This window comes from Lontra canadensis, unplaced genomic scaffold, assembly GCF_010015895.1.
Source record: "Lontra canadensis isolate GAN:19392208 unplaced genomic scaffold, GSC_riverotter_1.0 scaffold87, whole genome shotgun sequence".
Lineage (NCBI taxonomy): Eukaryota > Metazoa > Chordata > Mammalia > Carnivora > Mustelidae > Lontra > Lontra canadensis.
The window spans coordinates 8,075,281-8,089,507 of NW_022631081.1; the positions used below are offsets into that span (position 1 = coordinate 8,075,281).

General features: G+C 44.0%; 1 gene segment (V, D, J or C); it reads left to right on the top strand.

Moving 5' to 3' along the window:
- The first annotated feature begins 654 nt into the window (after window positions 1–654).
- LOC116882721 lies at window positions 655–9,865 on the top strand. The segment is given in 3 exon segments: window positions 655–756; window positions 870–1,277; window positions 9,771–9,865. Coding segments are annotated over 3 exon segments (549 nt in total).
- The last annotated feature ends 4,362 nt before the right edge of the window (window positions 9,866–14,227 follow it).

Below are 14,227 nucleotides of genomic sequence, written 5' to 3' on the forward strand. Positions count from 1 at the left end.
CACAACCTGGAGAGAATTGTTTCCTGTCTCCTCAATGCTGAGGAACCTTAGAGGAAGGAGGGCTTGGAACCAGGGAGGACTCACATTAGAGGAATTACACAGCATCATGCACAGAAGGGATCATGTATACCTGGGGTCCTGGCACTGTTCTGGACTGGTTCCTGATCTAGAGAAGTTTGTGTAGAGACACCATCTCAGTCCTGACCCAAGAACAGATGAGCAAACTGTGGACAGATCACCCTGAGGAGTGTAAGTAGAGCAAAAAGTCTGTCTTGATGAGATGGGAGGCCATATAAGGGGACAACTGATATAGCTCCAATGAAGGGGACAGTGATCAGAGCAGTGGGGAGTCACATCTTATGGGCTCTGGTCACCATTTTACACAAAGATATGTCTGTATCTGACACCGGGGGCAATCAGGGCCAGTTTCTGAGAGCTGTGACTTGCCACCTTCACTATTACTTCTGTTCAGGGCTCAGAGCTATGACCTTCCTACCCCATGACCCCACAGAGCCCTTCCCCTTCTCATCCCCCCTGACATCCTCTGGAGAGGAACCTGATTCAGGTCCAATGAAGTGTCAGAGAGCTGGGGGTCACATTTGCATAGACAAGCCCTCCCTCTCTCAGAGGATGAAGAGGGGAAGGGAGAGATTAGGGGAGGTCTGCTCAGCTTTGGGGCACAGAAGGCAAGATCTGTGAAGACCTCCATCATGGCTTGGTCCCCTGTACTCCTCACCCTCCTCATTCAGTGCACAGGTGACTACATGTGGGGAAAGGGGAAGAGGCCCTGGGAGAACACATGGGGTCCTGCTTCCTCCTCTTGTCTTCAGACTCAAGCATCACTCTCTATGTGTCTCTCCCCCTTCCAGGATCCTGGGCTGTGCTGACTCAGCCGCCCTCTGTGTCTGGGGCTCTGGGTGAGAGTGTCACCATCTCCTGCACTGGAATCCCTACCAGCATGGATTATGATGAAGAGGAATACACATATTATGTGAGCTGGTACCAACAGCTCCCAGGAAAGGTACCCATTCTCCTCATCTATGAAGATAATAACAGAAATCCTGGAGTCCCTGATCGATTCTCTGGTTCCAAGTCAGGCAGCTCAGCCTCCCTGACCATCAGTGGCCTTCAGGCTGAAGATGAGGCTGATTATTACTGCCAGTCCACTGACAGTAGCTTCAGTGCTCACACAGTGTGTGGGGCCTTTGGTGAAGCGAGACAAAAAACTGCTGTCCCCTCTGCAATGCAGTTATCTGTGCAGCCTTTACTTCTTGGCTGTCAGCTGGTTCCTTTGTTTTCTTGGTATAATCTGGAGTCTGAGATACACTCTAGAGAACTTTGTCTACAAATCTGTACCCATACTCTTAAATCTATCTTCCAAACCCTGTCCTTGACATGGCCACATTCTATGGTTTTCTCAAATTAAGCAGACATTCCTCAGTTCCAGGGGCAGGCTGCCCTAGGATATGAGTTCATGACAGATCAAGACTGATACAGGCATGCAGAATGCAGGCTTGTCTGAGACATGACACATCAGGGGTGTACAATATGTATCCTTGTACCAACAGCTCTGATGAATGGAGCCCCAAATCCTCACCTATTATAATGGTTACACCCTGTGGGGATAACCATTTCTCTGGCTCCATGTCTGGCAACTCTGGCTTCCTGATGATCATCATTGGGCCGTGGTCTGAGATGGGGATATTCCTCACAGTCCCTCCTGTGACAACATTCTCAGGGCTCACACAGAGCCCCAGACCTGTGACTATTAGGAGTAAAACCCCTTTCCCGTCTGCCAGGAGGGGGAGCTCCAGCAGCTTTTAAGGCTCAGCCTGTGGTTTCTGCTTCTGATGTTCCTGCTGCTGCCATCATGGGGCCAGGTGCATGTAAGAGCATCACCTGGCAGAGAGGGCTTCTCCTTCCCTTCTCCCATCAAAGTCAGACACTTTCCTAGACAATATGTCCAAAAACACACAGAAAGGACATCCCCCATCAGGTTGGGAGACAGAATGTCTGCACTGAAGTTAATGGATGGGGAGTGGTAGGTCCTGTGTGCTCATCTCAGTCCAGACTTCTAAGGATTCATTTACCTATTCATAGAAGATTCAGGAGCTCTGCCATCCTCTCAGTCATCAGTAGGAATCCCTGTTGCTTGTACAAGTTGGGGAGATTTCTTCTGCCAGGACGGCACCAGCACTGGAATATCTATCCCTGAATTATGTATTTGCATCTTTTGAATGAATACCTTCCCATTCTCATCCATGCTAAAACCCAACCAGTGATTTTTCTTGCATGATTGCATTGTCAATTACTTACAGAATGAGGTGAGTAATAATAGAGTTAAAGGTCATATTTGTCTGTTCCTGATCTTGTGGAAATATTCTTGCCATACACTCCATGATCTAAGGCCCTGGCTGAGACATTAAATATATGTGTGTGTAAAAGAATGTGGTACCATATTGAGATGTATTTTACTATTTTTATTTTAAGTGTTTTTTATGAAGAATTCATTTAAATTTTGTCAAAGGCTCTTTCAAGTTCTTTTGAGAAAATATGATTTTATCTATTGATCTATTAATAAAAGGTTTATATTCCATCACTATGGAACTGAACTTGTATACCAGGAATAAATCAGTCCTAAGGCACAGTATACTAATGTGATATTGGAATCTCTTTGTTGATATTTTATTCAGAAGATTTATAGCAATGTTTCATAATATTCATAATATTACCCTGAAATTTTCTTTTTCTGTATTATATCTATCAGGGGTAGTTATGACCATTATAACTGCTTTCTACAATAATTTAATTTTCTGGATGTTTCAATATTTTGAAAAATGTATAAATATGAACTCAATAAATGAATCCATCTTATCTATGAAGGCTTGCTTGATTTTTTTCCTATAAAATTAATTGGATCTTATCCCTTCTTGTGGAATAATTCCACAATACAATTCCTTTAGAAATTGGTCTGTTTATTCACTTCCTTCTAGGGAACATTTTTTTTCATCCTAGGAAAGTGTGCTTTTCATCTAATATTAGTAGAGGTTAACAACAAAATATTTTCATTTGTCCACACATCATTTCTTATTATGTATAGATGTGCATCATCTACTTTCATTCAAAAGTTAGTAATTGACTAATCTATTTTGTCATTTACAAACAAGAGTTTGATGGGTCAATTAGATCTAACATTCCTCTTTGTTCCTTTTTTTTCTGTTATTTCATTTATTATTATGGGAAATGGGTGTTTCTTATTTGTCTTTATTTACTATTTTGAACTTGCTAGAACTCTCAATTGCCCCCTTTGTTTTTTCCTTTGCCATATGACTTTCACAGCATTCTTTCTTTTTTTTTTAATAAATAGACTTTAATTTTAAGAGAACTTTTAGATTTATAGTGAATTTAAATGGAACTCACAGATTTTTCCAAAGTTAGTGGCAAACAATGTTCTTTTCTTAACACTAGAAGCCAGGGAACTTTCCCTAATGGCTTCTGAGTTTCCATTCAGTCTCAAGTAAATAAAGCATTCTGGGATTCCAGGTGCTTCTCAGGGACCAAACATGCCTTAATGAACTCGGGATATTTGTTAAATTAGGGTCTTCATGCTGGAGATGAAACTGGCCAAAATTGCCATATATGAGCTGACAGGGGCACTGCTTACACTGTGTCCAGGTCACTTCAGAAGGGAGGCAAAGTCCTCTGCTTGTGTTCCCTGGGCTCTCACTAGGTCCTCACTGTTTCTGACAAAAGCCACTGTGAGGTAACAACTCCAATAATTAATGTAACTCAGGTGGTTGCCGCTTAGAGAATTTCTGCCCTATCACTAAAAAGGCATTCTGAAACTTTCCATCTCTATGTGGCCATCACCAACTTTTTCAGGACATAATCTCTAAAATAAGATAATATGGGTTAATTTGGACCATTATCTGGTACAGGAGATGACTCTGTTGTGGTCAATTATACATTAGAAGCATTAATCAGCAATCCTGTGGTAAATACCCCGCATATCTGAAATAGAATAATTTGGTGAATATTTAACACAAAGGTAATATATGAATTTGTGATCAGAACATTGGGAATGCTAAATGCAGCATGAAAATCATGACCTAATATCAGTGGGAACCACTAATGTTTCTGGAGACATAGCAGGAATAGGTTTGGGGATGAAGTAGGACAGGAGGGAAGAGATCTGGATAATCACTGATCCCAACACCCAGACTTCCTTCTGCCAGTTTAAGAGAAGTTATCATAGGGCGCCTGGGTGGCTCAGTGGGTTAAAGCCTCTGCCTTCAGCTCAGGTCATGATCTCAGTGTCCTGGGATGGAGCCCCGCATCAAGCTCTCTGCTCAGCAGGGAACCTGCTTCCTCCTCTCTCTCTGCCTGCCTCTCTGCCTACTTGTGATCTCTGTCTGTCAAATAAATAAATAAAATCTTAAAAAAAAAGATAGAAAAATTATCAGAAGCTGGTTACCTGCTTTTAGTGCCCTCTGTGTAATATAAATACAGGTAGCGTTGCTTTGGCAAAAAGGGGGCGCTGTGTGCCTAACAAGAGAGTAAACACCAATGCCCATCCACATCTACAGCCAGGAGCTTGCTCCAGTGGGACTGGGAGCAACGACCCCCACCCAGGTGTGATTCTCCTGCACCATAACCCTTCCGACCATATGATGAACCTGATGGATGCATGTCCTGTCTCAGTCAGCAGAGAGCACTGATCATCTTTCATTGCCCTAAGGCTAGAAACATCACCCCGCCCAGAATTAGGTGGGGATTGGATATGGGGAATTGCAACACCATATGCATGATTGATTCTATTCTCAAGAGTGAAGGGGAAAAGTCAGCAAGACTCTGTATCCCCAGACTCCATGACTCCATCCCTCACCATGATCTGTTGTCATTTTCCCTACATGGATCCACATTAATTTGCAACATACAATCCATGTGAGAACACCACCTGTTACCCATGTGCAGCTCAAAGAGGAGTCCCTTCCCTCCCCTGCTAGAGTTGCCATCCATCTAGCCCCACTCCATGTGGGATTCCAGGACTGTCACCTACTCCCTCTCTGGAGGCAGGATAGCAGTAGCAGAAATGTCAACAACATGAAGTCCCTGTCTTTGTGACCAAATGTCAGGGACCCTTGCGTGGGGGGGGGGGGGGGGATCTTCTGATGGGTAGAAGAGCTTTAGGGTATCCTGAGAGGAGTGAGGAGGTGAATCTCTCCCAAACTGGATCTCACAATGTGGGTGACAGACAACAGATGCTTGAGCTCACAGGACTTTCTCTGAGCTGAGAATGGCTGAAGTTGTAACTGAATTAGTCTTCCCACAGGACCTCTGTACCCATCCAGCTTCTTCTTGCCCTCAGCCATTCATTCTACCACATTTCTAATGTTCCTCAGACAGTTCCTCTGGGGAGAGGCAGGGGCTCTGTATGGGGAACCTATGGTGAAACTGGCAGATGAGGTCCTTTCTTTCTGACTCAGAAGCTCCTCCTGCCTTCCCCCATTTACTTTAACTTTTCTCCTCCCCAGAGAATCCCCATGAATTGGAGCTCCTGCTTATCAGGGTAATTGATTTATTTCTCCCCACTCTATCACACTTGTCATTCTCAAAGGAGAGGGAGGAAATCCTACCTTCACTTTGAATTCTGCAAGGGAATGCTTCCCTTTACATTACCTGCTGCATGTAGAGCTTTTTCTCGGGCCACATTCTTCTATATCCCTCCTGAGAATCTGTTCCTTATTTTTGTCCTCACCTTCATCCCATACCTGCTTTTGTCCAAGACAAGAAGTAGATAGGAGACATGTATGTAGAGAAGATGTATGGAAATAACAACTACCGCAGAGAGACAAGATGCCTCATTCCAAGGGAACAAATATTCTGTTAAATGTCCATGTGTCTTCTCAATCATCTTCATTGAGTTCCTTCATCATACAGGGAGTTCATAGGTGGGGCAGACCCACAAATCTAGGGGAGGACTGATGGTCCTTGACAAGCAACTTCCCTAAGGATTTGCTTAGATTGTCCCCTTCCCACTCGACATGAATTATCCTCTTGTCAATATCCCTGGCTTTTTTCTGGTCACATGTCACATCCTACTGATTCCTTTACTGTGTGTCATTTCAGATAGCAACAAACATTCCAAGCACCTTCCTGCAATGGAAAATGATACACTTTGTGAATCTCTGGCTCTGAATAGGTAGAATAAATACTCAATAATTTCTATAACTTGCAAAAATGTAATTGAAAATATTTCAGTAATGGAGCATATAAATCCACAAAATAAAAAACACAAATTTGAGAAGTAATTTATAGTCAGAAACTTACAGCTTAATATCATCACAATTCAGGTGTAAATATAAAAGATGGCATAAATAAGTGGAGTAGAGTACATTTTTTTTTTGTCTAACTTTAAATAATCCAATAGCCCAAGATGGGTCTTGAGACTTAGGGATTTTGTTTTTATGTCATTGATCTTCTCAAAGAAGGAGGATCAGGGTCTAGTGCTGTCAAGGGAGATGCTGGAGGCTGAAGGAGGAAGAGATAACTAGTCAACCAATAAAGAGGGCCTGGGTCAAGAGAGGTCTGGTGCCCGCTCCCAGGAACCACATTGCTTGATCAATTCCTTAGTTCTATTTGCATTTTAAATAATGTTTGTTTAACTTTAATGAGAGGACTAGTTTTATTTATTTTCCAGTATTTGTAAGGAATATATAAAGGATTTCAGCCTAAATTTACAAAAGGTAAATCAAAACGATTCTCTCCAGAGAGAATCCTGCATGTGAGTATTTATAACAGCTTTATTTTTAATCACCAAACCCAATAGCAATCAAAACTCTGCACATGGATGTTTATTACAGCTTTTTACTAAATCTCCAAAAGTTGACTTGACACAGATGTCCCCCAGTAGGTTGTGCATCTGTACTCTAGCATATTGGTCAGAATTTAATAGTAATGGCCTCTGAAGTCACAGTAATATAAATTAATTGTTAATGTATACTACTTAGGAAAGAAGATCAAAAAGACTATATTTCATAAAATTGCAATTATATTACATTTTGGAAGAGGCAATAATCTAGAGGTGGTGATGTGGTCAGGAATGGATAAGAGAGGGAGAAAGAGGAGGAGGGTGAATGTGTGAAACACAGTACTTGTATTGATGGCATTGTCATTCTTGTAAATGACACTGTGATAGCAGGCACACCACACTGCTGTGTTGTCACAGCTCAGTAAACTCTACAACACAGTGATAGCACCTTACTGAGTGCCTGTAAAGTCATTTAGGAATTTTGGGGTCCATGATGGAGTGCACAGTGTGACATTATCCTGTCTCCTGCTCTACAGAGGTATAAACCCATCTTACTGAAGGGGTGGGCCAGAAGGTGCTGACCAGAGGGATGTTGTAAAGGAGCGAACCCTGTAAGTCCAGAGACAAAAGAAAGCATGCATGAGCCCTATACTCCAGTTGATGGATCTATGTCCCATGGGGTGAGTGGTCAGTAATATGATGTTTCATGGGCCACACACTGTAACTGAACAATGAATTCAATGGCTGCAGGTGGTAGAAGCCAGCATTCTCCCTCCTGGAACAGAAGCTCATGTTTTGTGCAGGTCTCATCCTCTCCATAACCGGTGTTAGACCTGCCCTTGTGGTTCTTATTATGACTGCAAGACACCCTTCAGAAACAAGACAGGAAACAGAAAAATAAAGGTTTATTACTTACAAGGCCTGGAAATTACACAGCATACCTGGGGCTACACCCCAAGGTCATGGGTAGAGAAAGAACAAGCCTGTGTCCTCCCCCACCAGGAGTGTAGACAGAGGCTCAGCTGACAGAAGGATGTGGGGATGAGAGACCGAGACAGAGATACACAGAAAGAGAGAGACCTATTTTCTTTTTTCCCATACTGAGAATCCACAGGGGAAGGGGCACTGGGGCCTTTGTCCTTTTGCTCCATGCATTAGGGATGCTGCTGGCAAGCTGCTTCACTCCTGTAGTGAAGACAGCACTTGAGCAATGAAGACAGTAAGAGACAGTCCTCAGTGAGAGACACAGCAGGGGATTCTGAGCCATTTGAAACCATAAGCCTCCAGATTAAGAAGGATCTGGCTGTGGCCCATCCTCTGTGGAGAGTGGGCAGGGAATCCAAAGCACTGGAGGAGGGGGGCCTTTCTCTGGGTTCCCATCCCCTCATCTCAGTCAAGGGGCACCAGGGCCACTGTGAACTTGTCCCATGGAGCCCATGGGGTGATGGCAGCTTTAAAGCATTCCCTGCCTGAATCTGGGCCCAGGGCCACAGAGCTCATCTGAGTTAACCCAGTCCACTCCTCATTACATACACCAGGAAGAGGAAGTGGGGGTGGAGACCAGTGAACAGAATGCAGTGTTCCTCCCTCCAAAATCTGAAGGGTATGAGAGAGAGACTGCAGTTCTGCCTCCACATGGCTGGAGGTCCTGGGGAATTACAGGCAGGGTCAGAGTTTTGAGGTCTTTTCCTTCCTCACTTCTTCATGATGTCCACTGTCCCAGGCACTTAAGCTGGACCTTGGATGCTTCATACTGATGACTCCTCCTAAGGTTCCCCTGGGGTATGAAGGTCTACAAACATCACCACCAACCACATATTCACTGTTTTCAGCCTTCCCTGGAACACTTATACAGGAAACACTAAGAAGTGCCAGTCTCATCTAAACTGACTCCCAGACCACCACTTGGGAGCCTGAGAAGAAGGTAGGATTTCACTAACACAAACACTGCAGTAATGTTAAAGGGACTGAATAAGGACTGAGGGACTCTGCTTCCAGGACTCTTCTCACCCATTCTGTACATGGGGATGGTGCCCGGGGTTGTGTTGCAGGTTTTTTTCCCTCTTTTTTTTTTTTAATTTCTTTTCAGCATAACAGTATTCATTGTTTTTGCACCACACACAGTGCTCCAAACAATCCGTGCCCTCTCTAATACCCACCACCTGGTTCCCCCAACCTCCCACCCTCAGCCCCTTCAAAACCCCCAAATTGTTTTTCAGAGTCCATATTCCCTCATGGTTCACCTCTCCTTCCAATTTCCCCCAACTCCCTTCTCCTCTCCATCTCCCCTTGTCCTCCATGCTATTTGTTATGCTCCACAAATAAGTGAAACCATATGATAATTGACTCTCTCTGCTTGACTTATTTCACTCAGCATAATCTCTTCCAGTCCGTCCATGTTGCTACAAAAGTTGGGTGTTCATCCTTTCTGATGGAGGCATAATACTCCATAGTGTATATGGACCACATCTTCCTTATCCATTCGTCCATTGAAGGGCATCTTGGTTATTTCCATAGTTTGGCGACCGTGGCCATTGCAGCTATAAACATTGGGGTACAGATGGCCCTGCTTTTCACTACATCTGTATCTTTGGGGTAAATACCCAGTAGGGCAATTGCAGAGTCATAGGGAAGCTCTATTTTTAATTTCTTGAGGAATCTCCACACTGTTTTCCAAAGTGGCTGCACAAACTTGCATTCCCACCAACAATGTAAGAGGGTTCCCCTTTCTCCACATCCTCTCCAACACATGTTGTTTCCTGTCTTGCTAATTTTGGCCATTCTAACTGGTGTAAGGTGGTATCTCAATGTGGTTTTAATTTGAATCTCCCTGATGGCTAGTGATGATGAACATTTTTTCATGTGTCTGATAGCCATTTGTATGTCTTCATTGGAGAAGTGTCTGTTCATATCTTCTGCCCATTTTTTATATGACTGTCTGTCCCTCTTATATGTCCAGATCCATACCAGGAGCTGCTCACCATGCCTGGACAACAGCCTCAAGCCGTGCGTCACTGCATGCTGCCACTCGAGGTCAGAGTCGACCATTTCTGAGCTTGGAATTCAGTGTTTCTACTTGTTTACCAGATCTTCAACTACTTTATGACTAGAGAAACATCTCATTATCCTATGTTCCACTACAGTAAACAACAGCGCCATCTATCCAGTTAGTAAAAGCAGAAACTCCCAGTTCACACTGTACTTTTCCTCCTTCTCTCCCTGAGTTCCTTCTGTTCCACAATCCTGAGCATGTCCTGTGAGCAGAGCTGCCTACATTACCACCTCCTCTTTTCCTGCTTCAGCTGTTCTTCCCCAAACACATAGTTTCTTCAGTCCTGCCCTGCTGTGTCCACTCTTCTGTTCTCCTGTGCACACTGTCACCAGATGGTTTCCCAGTCTGTGAAATCACCACATCCCTTCTCATCCTGTTTTGATTTTTTCTTCTAGGCCTTCATGTGTAGAAAAGTTACTTCTCCCTTGAGATGTAATTGAAAGGCTTCTCCTCTGGGAGCTCCCTAATTGTCCCAGAGGGTGGGATAACCTCACTCTTTTGTATGACTTCTGTTCCCTACACATTCTCATACTCACAGGAACGTTTAATTCTGGGTGACTATTCCCTCCATCATGGAAGCCTCTCACATCACAGACACTGTATTCATGTTCTTTAAATCAGACCCCACAGGGTGCTTAACACACTCATTCAGCTCATTGTTGAATGCTGGTGGTGTAGGTTTGGACATTAACCTCAGGACACTGAGGTTGCTGCAGGCAAACATGTCATCAGTAGGGGGCGCCATGCATCTCTCTGAGCCCTGCAGAGGTACCCTCACAGCTAGGGAAACCCCTTGGCCTCAGTACTGGGAAAAGGCTGAGCTGCCCCCTGTGCTCCCTAATGAGACCCTGCTGCCCAGAATCATCAGGGCATGGCAGAGGTTCCTGGGCAAGGTCTTTTGGGTGTCCTACAGATGTTCCCTCCACCCACTTCTGGGTGGAGCATTCACATCAGGACCTTCCTTCAGACTCCTTGTCCTTAGGTCTCCTGAATCACAGATCAGGTAGAGTCTGAGAGAGTATGGTAAGGGGTGCAAATTTACATAAAGAGCATCCTCTTTTGCCTGGAGACAGAATGTAGGATAAGACAAGCCTGAGAAAGCCCAGTTCCACTGTGGGGACCAGGAGCTGTGCTACCATGGCCTGGACTCCTCTCTTCCTCCCATTCCTCCCTCTGCAAAATCTGACTTCTGGACGTTTCCCAAATATAATCAGCCCCTGAGATTGAGAGTCTCCCAGTGTAAATGCCCCATCACCCATGAGTGTCTGTGTTTGCAGGTTCCCTGTCCCAGCCTGTGCTGACCCAGTTACCCTCCCTCTCTGCGTGTCTGGGAACAACAGCCAGACTCACCAGCACCCTGAGCAGTGGCTTCAGTGTTGGCAGCTATTACATAAATTAGTACCAACAGAAGCCAGGGAGCCCTCCCCAGTATCTCCTGTACTACTATTCAGACCCACATACAGAGTTGGGACCTGGGGTCCCCAGCTGTTTCTCTGGCTCCAAAGATGCCTCAACCAATGCAAGGCTTCTGCTCATCTCTGGGCTGCAGCCTGAGGATGAGGCTGAATATTTCTGTGCTACATACAGCTCATGGCAGTGAGAGCAGCATTCATTACTCACAGTGTCACAGACAACAAGGAAGTGAGATAAAAAGCCCTGGGCCCACAGGCCTTGTCTCTGAGCCTCTTTTATTGAAAAGCTTCTGTGGAGGCTCCTATAGGAGAGACTCCTCTGTGGGGAGATATGTCCTTGAGAAGAGAGGAGTGATGCACTGATTATGCTGTTGCCTGGGACAGCACGGGTGTTCCAGGAGCACACTGGATGAGGGACAGAAACCAAGTCCACATATTTCAGAGTTGGGAGAGCATGAACTATACTAAACACTTATACAGGAAAAACATAAGCCCTTCCTTCCTGTTGTGTCTCCTTCACTACTGTCAGAAGAAATATCCTGCATATTTCAAGATCCTTCTATTTGGACAAAAAATCAAATTGACATGAGACAGACTAATAGGAGAGATAAAATGTAATGGCATACATATAGGAATCCACAGAGATAAGGAAATTCCAAAGACACTCAGGCAAGATGAAGTTTATATGTTTTTCTGAAATACACATAAAGGGGGTAGGTATCCAGTATTTAATGCAAAAAAAAAAATGTGATTCACAGGCAGAGAAAGGAGAGTAAATGTGTGGTAGACAAATGTGTGGGGAACCACTCAGGGACAATGGGATACAGAGGACTTTGACCAAATAGACCCTCCCTGTCTGCCCCACCTAGTTCATGTTCTAGTGTGTCTAGTGTCTGTGGTGCCAGCTCTCTTCCCAGAGGAGGCGCTCTACCTAAATTCCTTTAGTCAGCTGAGGAGGTAAAGAGCTTTTCCTGATTCTTCTTGGTTTCAACTGCATTTTTTTTTATTTTTAATATTTTTTTATTTCTTTTCAGCATAACGGTATTCATTGTTTTTGTACCACACCCAGTGCTCCATGCAATACGTGCCCTCCCTAATACCCACCACCTAGTTCCCCCATCCTCCCACCCCTCCGCCCCTTCAAAACCCTCAGGTTGTTTTTCAGAGTCCATAGTCTCTCATGATTGACCTCTCCTTCCAATTTCTCCCAACTCCCTTCTCCTCTCCATCTCCCCTTGTCTTCCATGCTATTTGTTATGCTCCGCAAATAAGTGAAACCATATGATAATTGACTCTCTCTGCTTGACTTATTTCACTCAGCATAATCTCTTCCAGTCCATCCATGTTGCTACAAAAGTTGGGTGTTCATCCTTTCTGATGGAGGCATAATACTCCATAGTGTACATAGACCACATCTTCCTTATCCATTTGTCCATTGAAGGGCATCTTGGTAGATCATGACCTGAGCCGAAGGCAGAGGCTTAACCCACTGAGCCACCCAGGTGCCCTTCAACTGCATTTTAACTCACAATAATCTTCATGCCAAAGTGGCCCATCTTTGGGCATCCTGTCCTTATCACAGTTCTCTCCTTTCATTCTTCCCTGAAGTCTCACACATTCCAAGTTGAACAGGTAGATTATTTCCTTTCATGGGACCAGTCTCTTAATCTGACAATAGGTCAGTTTAGTTAAACCCTTCCCAGGAGGCTGGGAATCAGGTGAGCTCTCAAAGTTAGACCCATACTAGGCAAGCAGTGAGGTAATTGAGAAGCAACATTTTTATGGAAACAAAAGTAAAATACAGGTTGATGGTTGGAGCTAATTATAAACCCAGTGTCTGATTCCTGAATTTTGCCAGTGATATTTCTAGATGTCTGACTAGAGACATCTTCAGATGGACTGAGGGGCAGGCAGTGACTATCTGATGGACTTTCTAGCTTTGCAGTTTTGATGTCTCGGGGGATTTTTTTGAGTGGGCCACAGAGCCACAGGAAGGATGATTGTCTACACATGATCTATTGTTTAGATTTCTCTCAAGTTTATATCAAGTCATTTCCATTTAGATTGCAGGGCTTTTAGGAAAAGGGGCAATTTTAGTTCTCAAATGATTTCAATTGTGAGAAAGGTGGTAGAAAAAAATTTTTAAATGTTAGCTTGGACACTTAAATGTAGCCAGACACTGGAGGACACTATAAAAGTCAGGATATACTCCTATTTTAATGAACATTATTAAAATCTAATATCTAAAAAGGTGTCTTATTGAAACATATTTTTCTCTATTACCATTCCTACTTTTGCTAAAGATAGCCAGGAGTTCCTGGATGGCTCAGTCAGCTAAACATCTGCCTTCCACTCATGTCATGAACCCAGGGTCCTGGGGTGGAGCCCCAAGTTGGGCTCCCTGCTCATGGGGGAGCCTGCTTCTCCCTCTCCTCCCTTGTTTGTGCTCTTTGTCACTATCTCTGTCTCTCTCTCACTCAAATAAATACGTTTTTAAAATCTTAAAAAGCCAAATTAATATGAATGTGTTTGCAAAATAAGTCATTTCCAAAAAAATTGTCCTGATTATGTATAAAAATGAAGCAAAAATAGTGGTTGACCATGTAGGTTCTTTAAAACTTGCTTTATGGACACCTGGGTGACTCAGTTGGTTATGCATCTGCTTTATACTCAGGTCATGATCCCAGGGTCCTGGGATCAAGCCCTGCATTGGGCTCCTGCTCCATGGGGAGTCTGCTTCTCCCTCTGTCCTTCCTCCAGCTCCTGCGCTCACTCGCTCACTCTCTCTCTCTCTATCTCAACTTGCTATGCTAGATCTTTTATAAGAAATCTCTGGATTGAACTTTCAACTTCCCCTCAAGGCCAAGAGGCAAACCAAATACTTAGCATCAGAATTTCCCTGCAATACCTATAAACTGGGTGAATTATTCTCTTCTCTAGTTTCTCAAAATA